Source organism: Myxine glutinosa, chromosome 1 (assembly GCF_964187855.1).
Source record: "Myxine glutinosa chromosome 1, kmMyxGlut1.1, whole genome shotgun sequence".
Classification (NCBI taxonomy): Eukaryota; Metazoa; Chordata; class Myxini; order Myxiniformes; family Myxinidae; genus Myxine; species Myxine glutinosa.
Window position 1 is genome coordinate 52,195,146 of NC_136261.1, and position 13,642 is coordinate 52,208,787.

Genomic DNA, 13,642 nt, shown 5'->3' on the forward strand with positions numbered 1-13,642 from the left:
GTGCTACCAAATATTAAGTCGAGGGTGACAATAATTTTGTCAATGCCATTTCTTTTTTTTTCTGATTTCAAAGGGTATATATAAGATTTGAATCAAAAACAAAGGTTCTGTGATATTAACAATAAAAATAAAGAATTGTGGAGACCATATACCTTTGTCAATTTCAACTTTTTTTGGCGAAAATTGTGAGTTACTTGAAAAAAGTGCAAGGGTGCCAATATTTTTGGCCACGACTCTGTGTGTGTTTCTATTTATCTACCCATTTAAATATCATAAGCCTGAGGGTCGGGAGATCCTGTTGATGGCCAATTTAGGATCGCAGCAAAAAACGTAGGGAATCACTGCTCTAGGCCCCCCTGCCAGCTCTGGGGATTACTTGGGGGGAGATGGGCTCTGAGCCAAAGGGGTTGGTCGGCATTTGTCAGAGGAAGCAAGGCCTTTTTAAAATTTTTAGCAAGGCTCGGGTCCCTCGAGATGAAAAATGTGTGATAGCAGTGTGTAGCTCTTTACGTTCTTCTCTGTTTTATCACTGACCATACAACCTGTAAAATAATTTTGAATCACAATATTGCCAAGGAGTCGCAAAAGTTGGTGAGAATTGTAATTTGAGGGTCAGTGTGTATGATGAGGTGCAAACTTGGCAACATATGGCAGAAAAGATTGCAAATTGCATCAAAATGTTGGGAAGTTATTGATGAACGTTGCTATTTGGGTGCATGATGGCTTTGAGTAATTAAATGTAAAAACTATTTGATTGAAAAAAAGCTTCATTTTGAGCGGCTTTTGGTGCTTATTTCTATCACATTTTAAAAGTTCATTGTGCTCGTTATATTTACCACTGGTGTACAATTTGTCTTCAAGCAGTCGTGAGGCAGGGGCAGTCGGTCTCAGGTGCTTTCTTTTTATTACTGAAGATACAAAGTCGAGAGAGAAACCACTTGATACAACATAAAAATAAACATTATTAATATAGCGTAATGTCAAAACTCAAACATGAACTGGCATTTTGATTTTGTAAAACAGTTTCCATTCAGCTCATGTGATCAAAATTCTGAACTCCCTAATCACCCCCCTGCCTGACCCCCATATTACATCCAGGTACTGTAGCGCATATAACCCTCTTATCAAGCTTACTCAAAGTGATCCAAGCATGTTGTCACATGTTTTTTTTTAATGATGGACACCATTGAGATTCATCATTCAGAGCCTTTTAGATCCCGAAGAGATGACAGGAAGCAAATTATTCTTTGGATCTGCAGAACCCTAACCTTGAGTACCAACAACCTCACGTACGCTGACGATACCACTCTGTTGGCAGAAAGTAAAGAGGACTTGATGAAACTGCTGCAAACAGTGAAGAAGGAAAGTGAAAAAGCTGATCTTGATTTAAACCCCAAATAATATTTCAATATTGTCAACTGAGAAGACGGACCTGTTCAGATTGGGAGACAATCAGGTGGAAATAGTGGAAAGTTTAACCTTCCTGGGTTCTAAGATTTAAGTGAGTGGAGAATGTGGAGGAGAAATTAATAGATGGTCATCATTGGGTAGAACCAGGATTGACAAAGATCTGGAAAAACAAAGATGTGTCAAAACAAATCAAGAGGAGGTCGGTGAACGCTCTGCTATTTCCATTTGCAATGTATGGATGTGAATCATAGACAGCATAAAATAAAGACGGGAAGAAGATTGCAAATGTGGTGTCAAAGATTCCTGAAACTGCAAGAACAACAAACAAATCAGTGATTGAATAAATTAGATCACAATGTACGTCAGAACCGCCGATGGTAAAAACAGAAACTGCCGTACTTTGGACACATCGTGTTCGCAGAAAAGGAAAGTCTGCAAAAATCAACCATGTTGGGTGTGGTTGAGAGAAGAGGAGAAAGAGGCAGATGTTGTATATGCCTGATGGACGAGGTGGAGGATGCAACCAAACCGTCTCTGCCAGAGCTTTGGGAAGCGGTGCAGGACACGGATGTTTAGAGAAATCTGATCATGAATGTCACCAGAAGACGGACACGACTTGACAGATCTAGATGATTAAATAACCTCAAGTAAATGCTACATTAGCCAAGTACTCAAAATACTTAAATGCCACATCCATTCGATATACGATACAGCATCACCGACTCGGAATCCAGTCGTGGATGGATTTGGAATTGCTGAAAAAGGTCATGGAATTCCCTGTCTTCTCTTCGCGTGGTTCAGGAATTAACAAATACACATCAAAACAAATGGTTATCCACCATGTCCGATAGTTATTTATCATGCCTGCCCCGCTTCCTCACTCCTTTCCTCCACGGACATCTGCTCCTCACAGTCCGTGCCCATTCCTGCCTACCTTTACCCTGTTGGCAGTGTTTCAAATTCCACTTCAATATTCCACTCCATTCTCCAGCTGGTCCAACAACAAAAAAAGTCACATTCCAGCCGAGCAAAAACTATCTACAGTAGTTACGCAGATTCGACGAAAGGCAAATGGGCCTGAAATGGAGCATATTCTGCAGACCGACGTCATTGTGGGTATGGAATCCTCAACACCTTTGACCTTACCCAGGTGGGAACATTCTCGAAGTGATAAACACAGATGGGGTTCAGTCGTGGCAAATAACTTGTCTGCAGTCCGGAAGTACAATATTGGATTTGATACCTTCGAGACCTTTACCTTGAAGCGACGATATTGGTGAGGTTTACCAAACCAAATAATATCACAATAATTATTGACATTTCAACAACCACATGGTACAAGGACAAATTAGCCCATTAAGGTAAACAAAATAGTTTATAAATATCTTCTCATATCCATCGTTTTGAACACATTATGCTGTATAAACTCCATCAGGAAATCATTCCACACATTTTGGCCAAGGAAGGAGGCCAAAGGCTGTGCAAGCTCGATGGCCTAAAAAGCAACAGCATTTTGCAAAAACCATGGAAAAAGCACTATGGCAAGGATACTTTATCGGGTAAAGGAGACGCAAGAGGAGGTTAAAGGGTGTGGTCAAGGAATGCTGGCAGATGTTTAGGCAGCAAGGGCCCGGTGCACCGTCCAAGATAAACACCGGTGTTGGAGATCTTGTGCGTGGCATCAAAATGGAAAAGAAGGATGCACACACATCCATCATTTTTCACCTGCGCTGCAAACAAAACGCAGGGATTTATATCTGGCGGGCCTCTGCGATCGATGAGCCTCGTGAACCACTGGTCACGTGACGGACGGATGATTCGACAGATCGTCAGACGGTACTGCATGGATCCTGCCTTCCAGGGAAGGTGCCACTATAAGATGTCTTGTCTTGTCCATAAAACATGCCTGATATCAGAAAAATACATACATATCAGCATCAATGGCTAAATTGTAAAAACAAAACTCTAATAACGTAAAAGGTCAGCATACCAATGTTTCCGCACCAAATGGTATTCCAACACAAGCTTCCAAGCCCTGATGATTAATGTGACGACCCTGTGTCCCCACCATGACAGAGTATTTCAATGCAAATTTAAATAAATAAATAATTTCAGCCTTGCAGTTGGGAGACTCCATAATCAAGAATGCGTTCATAAATTTTGACAAAAAAACCTTGAGTTAAGTGTGGTTTGGTGTTTTCAACTCTGCGATTCTCATGGCGTGCGTTGGTAATGAAAGCAATAAAGCCTTTATAAACTACGAGCAGAAGTACCCGGCGTTGCCGGGCGAGGGAGGGGAAGGGGGAAGGGGGAAGGGGGAAGGGGGGTAAAGGGTGGTATGTGGGGATGGGGAGGATGGGGGGAAAGGGCAAAGGGGGGGAGGGGGCAAATGGGGGGGGGAAGGGCAAAGGGGGGCTGGGGCAAAGGGGGGGAGGGAGGAAAGGGGTAGGGGGGAATGGGGGAGAATGGGTGGGGTGGGGGTTTCGGGGAGGGGGGAGGAGGGAGGAGGGGGAGTGGGAAGGGGGGAGGGGCGAGGAGGGAGGAGGGGGAGGAGGTGAAGGGGAGGAGGAGGGTGAGGGGGAGGAGGGGGAGGGGGAGGAGGGTGAGGGGGAGGAGGGGGGAGGGGAGGAGGGGGAGGGGATGAGGGGAGAGGAGGAAGGGGGAGAGGGGGAGAGGGGGATAGGGGGAGGGGGAGGGTGAGGGGGGATGGGGAGGGGGGAGGGGGAGGGGGAGGAGGATGGAGGAGGGGGAGGAGGAGTGGGAGGGGGAGGAGGGGAACGGGAAGGGGGAGGCGGGGGAGGGGGAGGCGGAGGTGGGGCGGGGGAGGGGGAGGGGGAGGGGAGGAGGGGGAGGGGAGGAGGGGGAGGGCGAGGGGTGGAGGAGAGGGAGGGGAGGAGGGGAGGGATGAGGGGAGGGGATGGGGGGAGGGGATGGGGGGAGGGGGAGGAGGGGGAGGGGGGAATGGGGGGAGCAGAGGGAGGGTGGAATGGGGGGAGGGGGGTTTCAGGGAGGGAGGGAGGCAGGAGAAGAAGGGGGTTCATCACCTTTTCATTGAATATATGCTGGTGAATGTGGCGTTCATCACGTTTCTGAGTTAAGTGTGATACCGATCAGGAAGAAGAAGAAGCCTTACTACCAACTTCGTACACTTTCGGAATTGTTTGGTTTATTTGTGTTCAAATGTCTGGTGATTGTTTTGTATTTATTTTTGTGAATGTATACTTGTATATAACTGTCAGTAATTTAAAAAGGCTGAGGCACTATCGAGCGATTTAGGCACTATCGAGCGAAATCTCAAAAAACGAACTTTTTGTTCTTATTATTATTTATTTTTTTTTGCCTAAAACACTCCCAGGCACTCACTGATAAACCTCTGAAAGTTTGACGAAGATCCATTCCGCCATCTCTGAGAAAAATAGCGACATACAGACAGACAGTCAGACAGTCAGACAGACCAACATCTCTCTTATATAGAAGACCAGCCGAAAGCACCCGGCGTTGCCCGGGTTCTTTTTGAAAGAATTTACTACTATAATTCAGCTTTTACTCGTGGTCGTAGAAGATTGACGACTATAATTCAGCTCAGCTTTTAATTGCGAAATGGGCTCAGCCCGGCTTAGGTGGGCCTCGACGGGCCTCACCACCTAGCCTATAACTTTCCCAGGGCCCGTCCCGACATTTCCGGTTCTTTTTGAATGAATTTACTACTATAATTCAGCTTTTACTCGCGGCCGTAGAAGATTGACTACTATAATTCAGCTCACCTTTTAATTGTGAAATGGGCCCAGCCCGGCCGAGGTGGGTGGGCCTCGACCGGCCTCGCCACCTAGCCTAAAACCTCCCGGGGCCCGTCCCGACATTTTTTGTATTGGAGGTTTCTTCCTATCTTTCACTGTTCGAGAGATGAGCGCACGCAGACAAACAAACAAACAAAAACTTTCTTTTACATACAGTCACGTGAAAAAGTAAGTACACCCCATGTAAAGTTTTGAATTTTTCAACATATTTCAACATACAGCTATTTGATCTTCATTTCAACAATATTGATAGATAAAGGTGATATAATATAACAAATATCATGAAACATTTACATTTTGTAGTCCATTGTATAATTTAAATAAACATAAATGCAAATTTCGCATGTGGAAAAAGTAAGTACACCCTTGGCTCTAATAGGTGGTATTGCCCCCTTTGGAAGAAACAACCTCAAGTAGGTGTTTCTTATAACTGTCAACCAGTCTCTGACATCAACGGGGAGAAATTTTTGCCCACTCCTCCATGCAGAATTCTTTCAGCTGTGTGATGTTTGAGGGGTTTCTTGCATGCACAGCTCGTTTCAAATCTCCCCACAACATCTCAATGGGATTTAGATCCGGGCTTTGACTTGGCCATTCCAGAACCCTCCATTTCTTTCTTTTCTGCCATTCATTGGTGGATTTACTGGTATGTTTAGGGTCATTGTCATGTTGCAAGGTCCACCTTCGGTTGAGCTTCAACTTTCCGACAGATGGCCTCACATTATCCTCAAGCACCCTCTGGTACAATGAAGAATTCATAGTGGATTCTATGATGGTGAGCTGCCTAGGCCCTGATGCAGCAAAGCTGCCCCAAACCATAATATTTCTACCACCATGCTTTATAGTTGGTATCAGGTTCTAGTGGTCAAATGCTGTCTTTGTTTTTTGCCAAACATGTCTTCTGGTACTGTGGCCAAATAGCTCTACCTTTGACTCATCTGTCCATAGCACATTGTTCCAGAAGTGCTGGTCTTTGCCGAGGTGTTCATTGGCAAACTTTATTCTGCCCTGATGTTCTTTCTGGACAGTAAAGGTTTCCTCCTGGCACACCTCCCATGTAGATAAAATTTGTGCAGCCTCTTTCTAATGGTAGACTCGTGCACTTTGACATCAACAACAGCTACCTGTAGGTGCCGTGATGACATTCTGGGGTTCTTCGAGACTTCTTTCAGCATCTTGCGGTCTGCTCTCGGGCTGAACTTGCTGGGGCAGGCCTGAACAAGTTGGCAGTTGTTTGGAATTTTCTCCACTTGTAGATGATCTTCCAGACAGTCGAATTATTCATTTCAAATTGTTTGGAGATCTTTTAAAATCCCTTCCCAGACTCGTAGGCATCTATAACCTTCTTTCTGAAGGCCTCAGAGAGCTTTTTTGATCTAGGCATGGTGACGCCGCACAGTTCAATAACAAAGAGCAAACCAAACTAAATGTCTGAGGTTTAATTCATGCCCTTTCTCCCATCCATGGTACACGGAATCTTGTGGTGAGGCTGTTGCCCAGAAACAACTTGCCTTCGTCTCCTGGAAAGCAAATCCAACGGAAGGAAATCTCATTTCCTTTCACAACGCCCGAAACAAGTGTGTGTCCACCCTCATGAGAGCCAGGAAACAATATCTCTCCGATCTCAAGACCGAACTCTCTTATCTATCTCCCTCTTCCAAATCCTGGTGGCATCTGGTCAAATCTGTTTCTGGTGTTTGTTCCCCCTCCATCCCCTCCCTTACCTCAAACGGCTACACAGCTGACTCCGCACGTGAAAAAGCTGAATGCCTCAACTCTGTGTTTGCCTCTAAATCTTGTGTCCCAAACCCATCCCTCTCTGTACCCACCATACCCAGTCGTACCCAGCTGCTCTTGGACTCCGTGTCCTTTCCTCCTGACAAGGTGGAAAAGTTTCTGTCAACCCTCGACTCTGATTCTGCAACTGGACCTGACGGCATCAGCCCACGGGTCCTAAAATCCTGTTCTTCCGCTCTTTCACTCCCTCTCTCTGTTCTCTTCACCCTCTCTTTTGCTCAAGGTCAACTGCCATCTGCTTGGAAATCAGCCAACATCACCGCTTTGCACAAAAAAGGTGCAAAAACAGATCCTAGCAACTAGGGACCAATCAGCCTTCTCCCAATTATCAGCAAAGTCATGGAATCCATCATTGCTTCGGATATGAAATCTTTCCTCTTCTCCAATGGCTTGATCTCTGATCATCAATTTGGTTTCAGACCAGGTCACTCTACTCTGGACATGCTGCTTCTGCTGTCTCAACAATGGATGGAGGTCCTCAATGCCAAACAGGAAATTAGAGCTGTCTCCCTCGACATATCACGTGCCTTCGATACGGTCTGGCACCCCGCTCTGCTCACCAAACTCTCCTCCTTTGGTATCCATGGAAATTTCCACGCATGGCTGGCGGACTTCCTCTCTCGTCGTAGTCAACGTGTGGCCCTGAATGGGTTTCTCTCATCTCCTCTTCCTGTTCAGGCTGGAGTTCCCCAAGGCAGTGTTCTGGGCCCTGTGCTTTTTCTGGTCTTCATCAATGATCTCTCTGACTCACTTGAAAATCCTCTCTATCTCTTTGCTGTTGACTCCACTCTCTGCCGCTCCATTCCTCATCCCTCAGATCGGCAGCCTGCAGCCTCCTCACTCTCTGCAGTCCTGGACAAAATCACAGACTGGGCAAACAAGTGGAACATGTCTTTCAATCCGGACAAATCTCACACTCTTACGATGTCTCTCCGAAAAGACCGACTGGACAACCCTCCCATCTACTTTCTGAATAATCCTCTCCAAGAAGTTCTGTAACTCAAGCTTTTGGGTCTTACTATCTGCCATGATCTTTCCTGGGAAAACCACATTTCCAAGCTGGCCTCCAAAGCCAGTCGCCGACTGGGCATCCTCCGTCGTGCGAAGTCCTTCCTTGGCACACCTGAGCTCCTCACCACATACAAGGCTTTCATCCGCAGCTCAATGGAATACTGCTCTCCCCTCTGGGCTGGTGCTCCTGCCTCACACCTAGCTCGTCTTCACGCTGTTGAAACCAAAGCGTTCAGAATCATTGGAATCTCCCGCGATGACGCTATCTCCGAGGGCCTTTCACTTACTCACCGCAGGCAGGTTGGTGGTCTTTCCGTCTTCTACCGACTCCTCACCGGCCTTGCTCCCCCAGCTCTCTCTGGGCTCTGTCCCCCAAATATTCCTGCAGGTCGCACAAGATCTGCCTGCAACCCTCTTATGGTTAAACTACCAAAATCAAGACTCTCTGCTCACCTTCACTCCTTCATTCCTCTTTTCTCCCGCCTCTGGAACAAACTCCCTCACTCTCTTCAATCCCACTCCTCCCTCCAGGTCTTTAAAACGGCTGTTCACCACCATCTCTTATCTTCCCCAATCCAAAACCTTGATCTTTCTACCCCCGCTAATTTCACCCCAAATCCACTTTTTTGAGGTGACTTTTGTCTTCTTTCCTGGAAGTCCTTGGTGTCCTTGCGTTTTATACCTATCCTGCCTCCCCCCAGGCCCTCTGCCTCCCACACATCTCCCGATGTCCCTGCCCTCAAATGTTGTGTTTGTGTGCTTCCTCCCCTTCTCTCCCCATCTTGTCGACCGCTCCCCTTTTTATATACTTTGTTTGCTTGTTTGTTTGATTTGTTTGTTTGATAAATGTTAGCTCTTTCACGAGCCTCGACTCTGTATACAAAAAAAAAAAAAAAAAAAAAAAAGACAGGTGCCTCCAAGAACCTCTCAATGATGTTCTCATCATTTGCACCTGAGCTGGTGCACCTGATTCTAATTTTAGGTATTTGAAGTAGTGATAAATGTAGGGGTGTACTTACTTTTTCCACATGCGAAATTTGCATTTTTGTTTATTTAAATTTTACAATTGACTACAAAATGTAAATGTTTCATGATAATTGTTATATTATATCACCTTTATCTATCAATATTGTTGAAATGAAGATCAAATAGCTGTATGTTGAAATATGTTGAAAAAGTCAAAACCTTACATGGGGTGTACTTACTTTTTCACGTGACTGTAGATGTATACTATACTGGTTGTGATAATCATAGAGACAACTCTGAGAAGGGAATTTGATCACGGTACTGGAGCATGATGGCCAACTTTTACTGAGAGATACCCTGTGCCATTTTCTAAAATTTTATGTTTTATGGTCTGCTGCGCTTAAATACTGTAAATAAACAAGTTGGGTCACCTGATTATGATCAGGTTATTTAGACATTAGTAAAGCAACAACATTGTTGTTAGCTAAGATTAAGTCAAAAATAAGGAAAGCCATAAATACATAAGCACAGTGGAATCTAGAAAACATCTCAAAATGCACAGCGTCCACTTTGTACTCGAACTACACTTAACAAAAACAACAGGTAAAGCAGAACGGCACTCTTCGACGTCGTGACGTTGACCGATATGCCTCCGTCCACATTATTATACATACTTATACATACTTGTACCAAGTTTGATTTAAATACCTTCAGCTGTTCTCAAGTATCACATGTTCACCTGGCATGACCTTTGACCTCTTGATGCCAAAATATAATCAGTTCATCTTTGCATCATAATATACACCTGTAGCAAGTTTGGTCAAAATCCCATCACTGGATCACATGTTAGCGCACTTCCAGAATTTTTACGTAACTGGACCTCTGACCTTTGACCTCTGGACCCCATAATCTAATTCGTTTATCTTTACATTATACATATTTGTACCAAGTTTGACTTAGTTCCCTGAGCCGTCCTTGAGTTATTGCAGCAACGAAAACCTATCACGGACGGACTGAGGGACAATCCGAAAACATAATGCCTCCTACGACTTGGTCAACGGAGGCAGAACAAAAAAAGTTTGATTTGTTGATTATTTTCTCCATATTCTCATAAAATAAAGGTTTGTTCAAAATTTAATGACAAAAGCTCAAATGGTAAACAGGTAATGGCCTGGACAGACACACTGAACCTCAAATGGAAAATAAATAAAGAAACATGGAAGCGATCATAAAAGCCAGCTGTCTACATACGCATTCTTTCTCTTTCTTTCTTTCTTTCTTTCTCTAAGAACCCCAAATTCGTCTACTTGAGATGCACAAAAGATAGCCTGATTAACTAGAGCAATCAACAAGTGGCTTCTTCACACGTCATGGTGGGGCATTAATTCGTACCTCACACCTTTTCTCTAAAGCTCATGCACTCGCTATGCCTCTCACTACACGTCACACACACCTCTGCCTTACATCCCTTCCCAATTCCTTCTCTCCACTTTTGGATAGTACGAGCCCACCTGTTCACATGGGGTGAGTCAGAGGCCACACCCAAGCCTCGCTCTTTTCTCATCCTATATACGTTTCCCCGGAATGGTTCTGATGGCACACCTGCTCTGTGTAGATAGCCAAAGCAAGATTGCAGAATAGACTCAATAAGTACAAAGAGATTAAAATTGCTGTTATTTTGTGTCTTTTATTACTGCATGTGCTGGTTGATTTATGTGCTTTGTAAATACGTGCTTCATGATTATTGCCTTGCTTGACTGTGAATAAATGCTTGCCATAGTGATAGGAAGCATCTTTCCAAACTGCTCAATTGTCCTTTCCTTAATTGGTTCGACATAGTGTATACAAATAGACAGGATGTTCTACCCCACAAATTCGCTCGAACCAATAGCCAACGTTCATCCACGGTTCGCTTGGCCATACATGTTAAGTAGACGGGTGGACGTTGAAGCCGCGGTTCTCCAATTGGGATCACCAAATCACCGGTAAGGTAACATGGCAGTTAAGGAGCAAGAACCCTGCTCAGTTTGGTAATTGCAATCGGCGTCTGCGGTTGATCAACAACCCGCCGGGCCACAGTTATCCATTGCTGGCGGCCTCACACCCGGAGGTCAGGAAGAGGGTCCAAGGAGCCACCTCATGGCCCTGAACCACAGTTGGTAAACAACATATACATATATCGTGGAGTACGGCAGTACTCCATATTTTGGGATGGGACTGGAAAAAAGTTGGCTGCCCCATCATATGTGTACAAAATGATACGATGCAAAAATACTGTCGTGTCCCCAGGGTTAAGACCCCAAGAGGACGAATGACCGGAATGAGCTTTAACTCCGAGGCATATTTCGAACTTGGTGGGATTATTTCTGGCTCGCACGGGAAGGTTCGAAGTCTTGTCTGATCGGGAACACACGGGATTATTCCGAACCCACAAAACAAAGAAACGAACCAGGACAAGAAAAGTAGAATTTAACAAATATGGAATTTATTAAAAGTAATGGTAAACCAAATAAAATGAATGTGAGGTAAAAACTATTTCCTAATTTGAGACGTCTCCACTCAGACACGTATACAAACAAAGGTATGATAAAAGGGGGGGGGGGGGGGGCGGAGTCCAGTCGTCGTTCAGGAATGTTCAGATGACGTTGGGGATTCCTTGCCAATCGGCAAATGCTGTTTATGTCGGTGCTGGCGGCGCTGTGAGCGAATGAGTCCCATTACAGTGCGATAGTTGTTTTACTGAGCCCTTGATTTCCTGGCTGGTCGTATGTAATAAAACCGAAGGGAAGACCACAGGAGGCAAATTTCACACTGGGCAATTAATCTTTAAGCCCTAGAATTAATTAGCACAAAGCCACACCCATTGTGGGAACATGCAAACGCTCCTACCCAGACAGACGGCCTACTTATGTACATCGAGATGGCTTCTTCTTCATCATCATTCCTGTTGCTCCGTACAATTTCGATGCTCCTCAGCTTCCAAGATCTCTTCACCTCATTTTGAGGTCTTGGTATTTTGTCATTTTCTTGATTTCTGCATTGTTTAGGCCAAAATCGCTGGGTACTGATATCTCAATCAGCAATGCTGTCTTTTCCTTTTTTTGACAAAATTAATGTCTTTTCCTTGTATGTGCATGTGTGTGTGAATGTGTGTGTGTGTGTGTGTGTGTGTGTGTGTGTGTGTATGTATGTATGTGTGTACGTGTGTGTGTGTGTGAATGCATGTGTGTGTGTGTGTGTGTGTGTGTGTGTGTGTGTGTGTGTGTGTGTGTGTGTGTGTGTGTGTGAATGTGTGTGTGTGTGAGTGTGAGTGTGAGTGAGTGTGAGTGTGTGTGTGTGTGTGTGTGTGTGTGTGTGTGCAAGCTTTCCAGTATAACACTGTTCATTTAATCAATTCAGAATAGTCTCCCTGAACTGCCTCCTTACTTATAGAGCTGTTGACATGATATTGGGTGCATTCCATATCAATATTGCTCATATGCAAATGCAAAATTATTTTTAAACTTTCATTAACAAGATATTGTTTTGATGAGCCACAACCCCATCTCATGAGTTTTCAGTCTAAGGGGTGGTAAAGCTTGATGCTGCAAATGAGTCAATCTGCCTCCCTCAACGCATGTGAAGTGCTTAATTACCTTTGCGGATGTTATGTTTTCACCCATGTCTGTGAACTGTGTGTTTGTCAGGCAGCAGAAACCTCCCCCAGTCATCCCCACAAGAACGTGAAATAAATGTGGCTGTTAGAGAAAAAAGATGAATAAGCTGCTGCTCTAGTACTACATCATGTTACATGCACATGGCTTTGAAGGTGTCAATATGGCCTGGTCTCAACGGTCTTCACAGATCTAATTGCTCTTTATAGTATTCAAAAAGAAATATATTCTTCATGTTACCTTTCATAACGCCTAACTATTCCTGATATTGGTCCAGCCTTATCCTTTTGTGTCACCCAAATGGCTTAAGAATTGTTGCACCAGGAGCCTTTTTGAAACACTTGTTTTTACATTTCTGCAACAGTACATAGGTGATAGATTAATCCAATGTCATGTGTTATGGTGGTTTTATAGGGATGCATCCAAGAACAAGGGTTGGCAAGGTGGCTCAGAGCTGTCATTTCGATTTCCGACCCAACTCTAAGCTGTTATCCTGGTGTTTCACAAGAATGGCATTGCATTAACGAGTGCGTCATCAGCACTCGTTAATGCAATTTGCCACGTGTGGACCTCATAGATCCTACAGTGCCTTTCACAACGACAAGGTGACTTGACAGCACACTGGCCAAATCCCCAATTCCTGCTCCAACTGATAATGCTGGGAAGGCAACGGCAAACAATTCGGTGCATTTCCTTGGACAACGAGCTGCTCCGGCAATTCCTGACATCTTGGAAAAAGCATGCGATTAATTTATCCAAGAAAAATATTTGCCAACATCTGAAATCGCTTTTCTGCATGATCAAATGATTCTGGTCGATTCAATTTAAGTACGCATTTATTACCTCCGCCACAGAAGGTGGACGGAGGTTATGTTTTTACCCCTGTCTGTCTGTCTGTCTGTCTGTCTGTCTGTGAGCAGTATATCACAAAAGGTTATGGACGGATTCAGACGAGGTGTGTTACAAGGACCAACTGATTTGATTTTGGTGAAGATCCAGATTCAGATC

General features: G+C 44.6%; 1 protein-coding gene across 2 annotated transcripts in view; it reads right to left on the reverse strand.

Annotated features, from left to right (window-relative positions):
- Positions 1-887: 887 nt before the first annotated feature.
- LOC137423958 (uncharacterized) overlaps positions 888-13,642 on the reverse strand; it is a 38,538-nt gene continuing 25,783 nt past the window's right edge. For both annotated transcript variants that reach the window (XM_068111482.2, XM_068111479.2), the window contains one exon: positions 888-3,316. In XM_068111482.2, the coding sequence (XP_067967583.1) occupies positions 3,240-3,316 (77 nt within the window). In that variant the 3' untranslated portion in view covers positions 888-3,239. The remainder of the gene's footprint in view (positions 3,317-13,642) is intronic.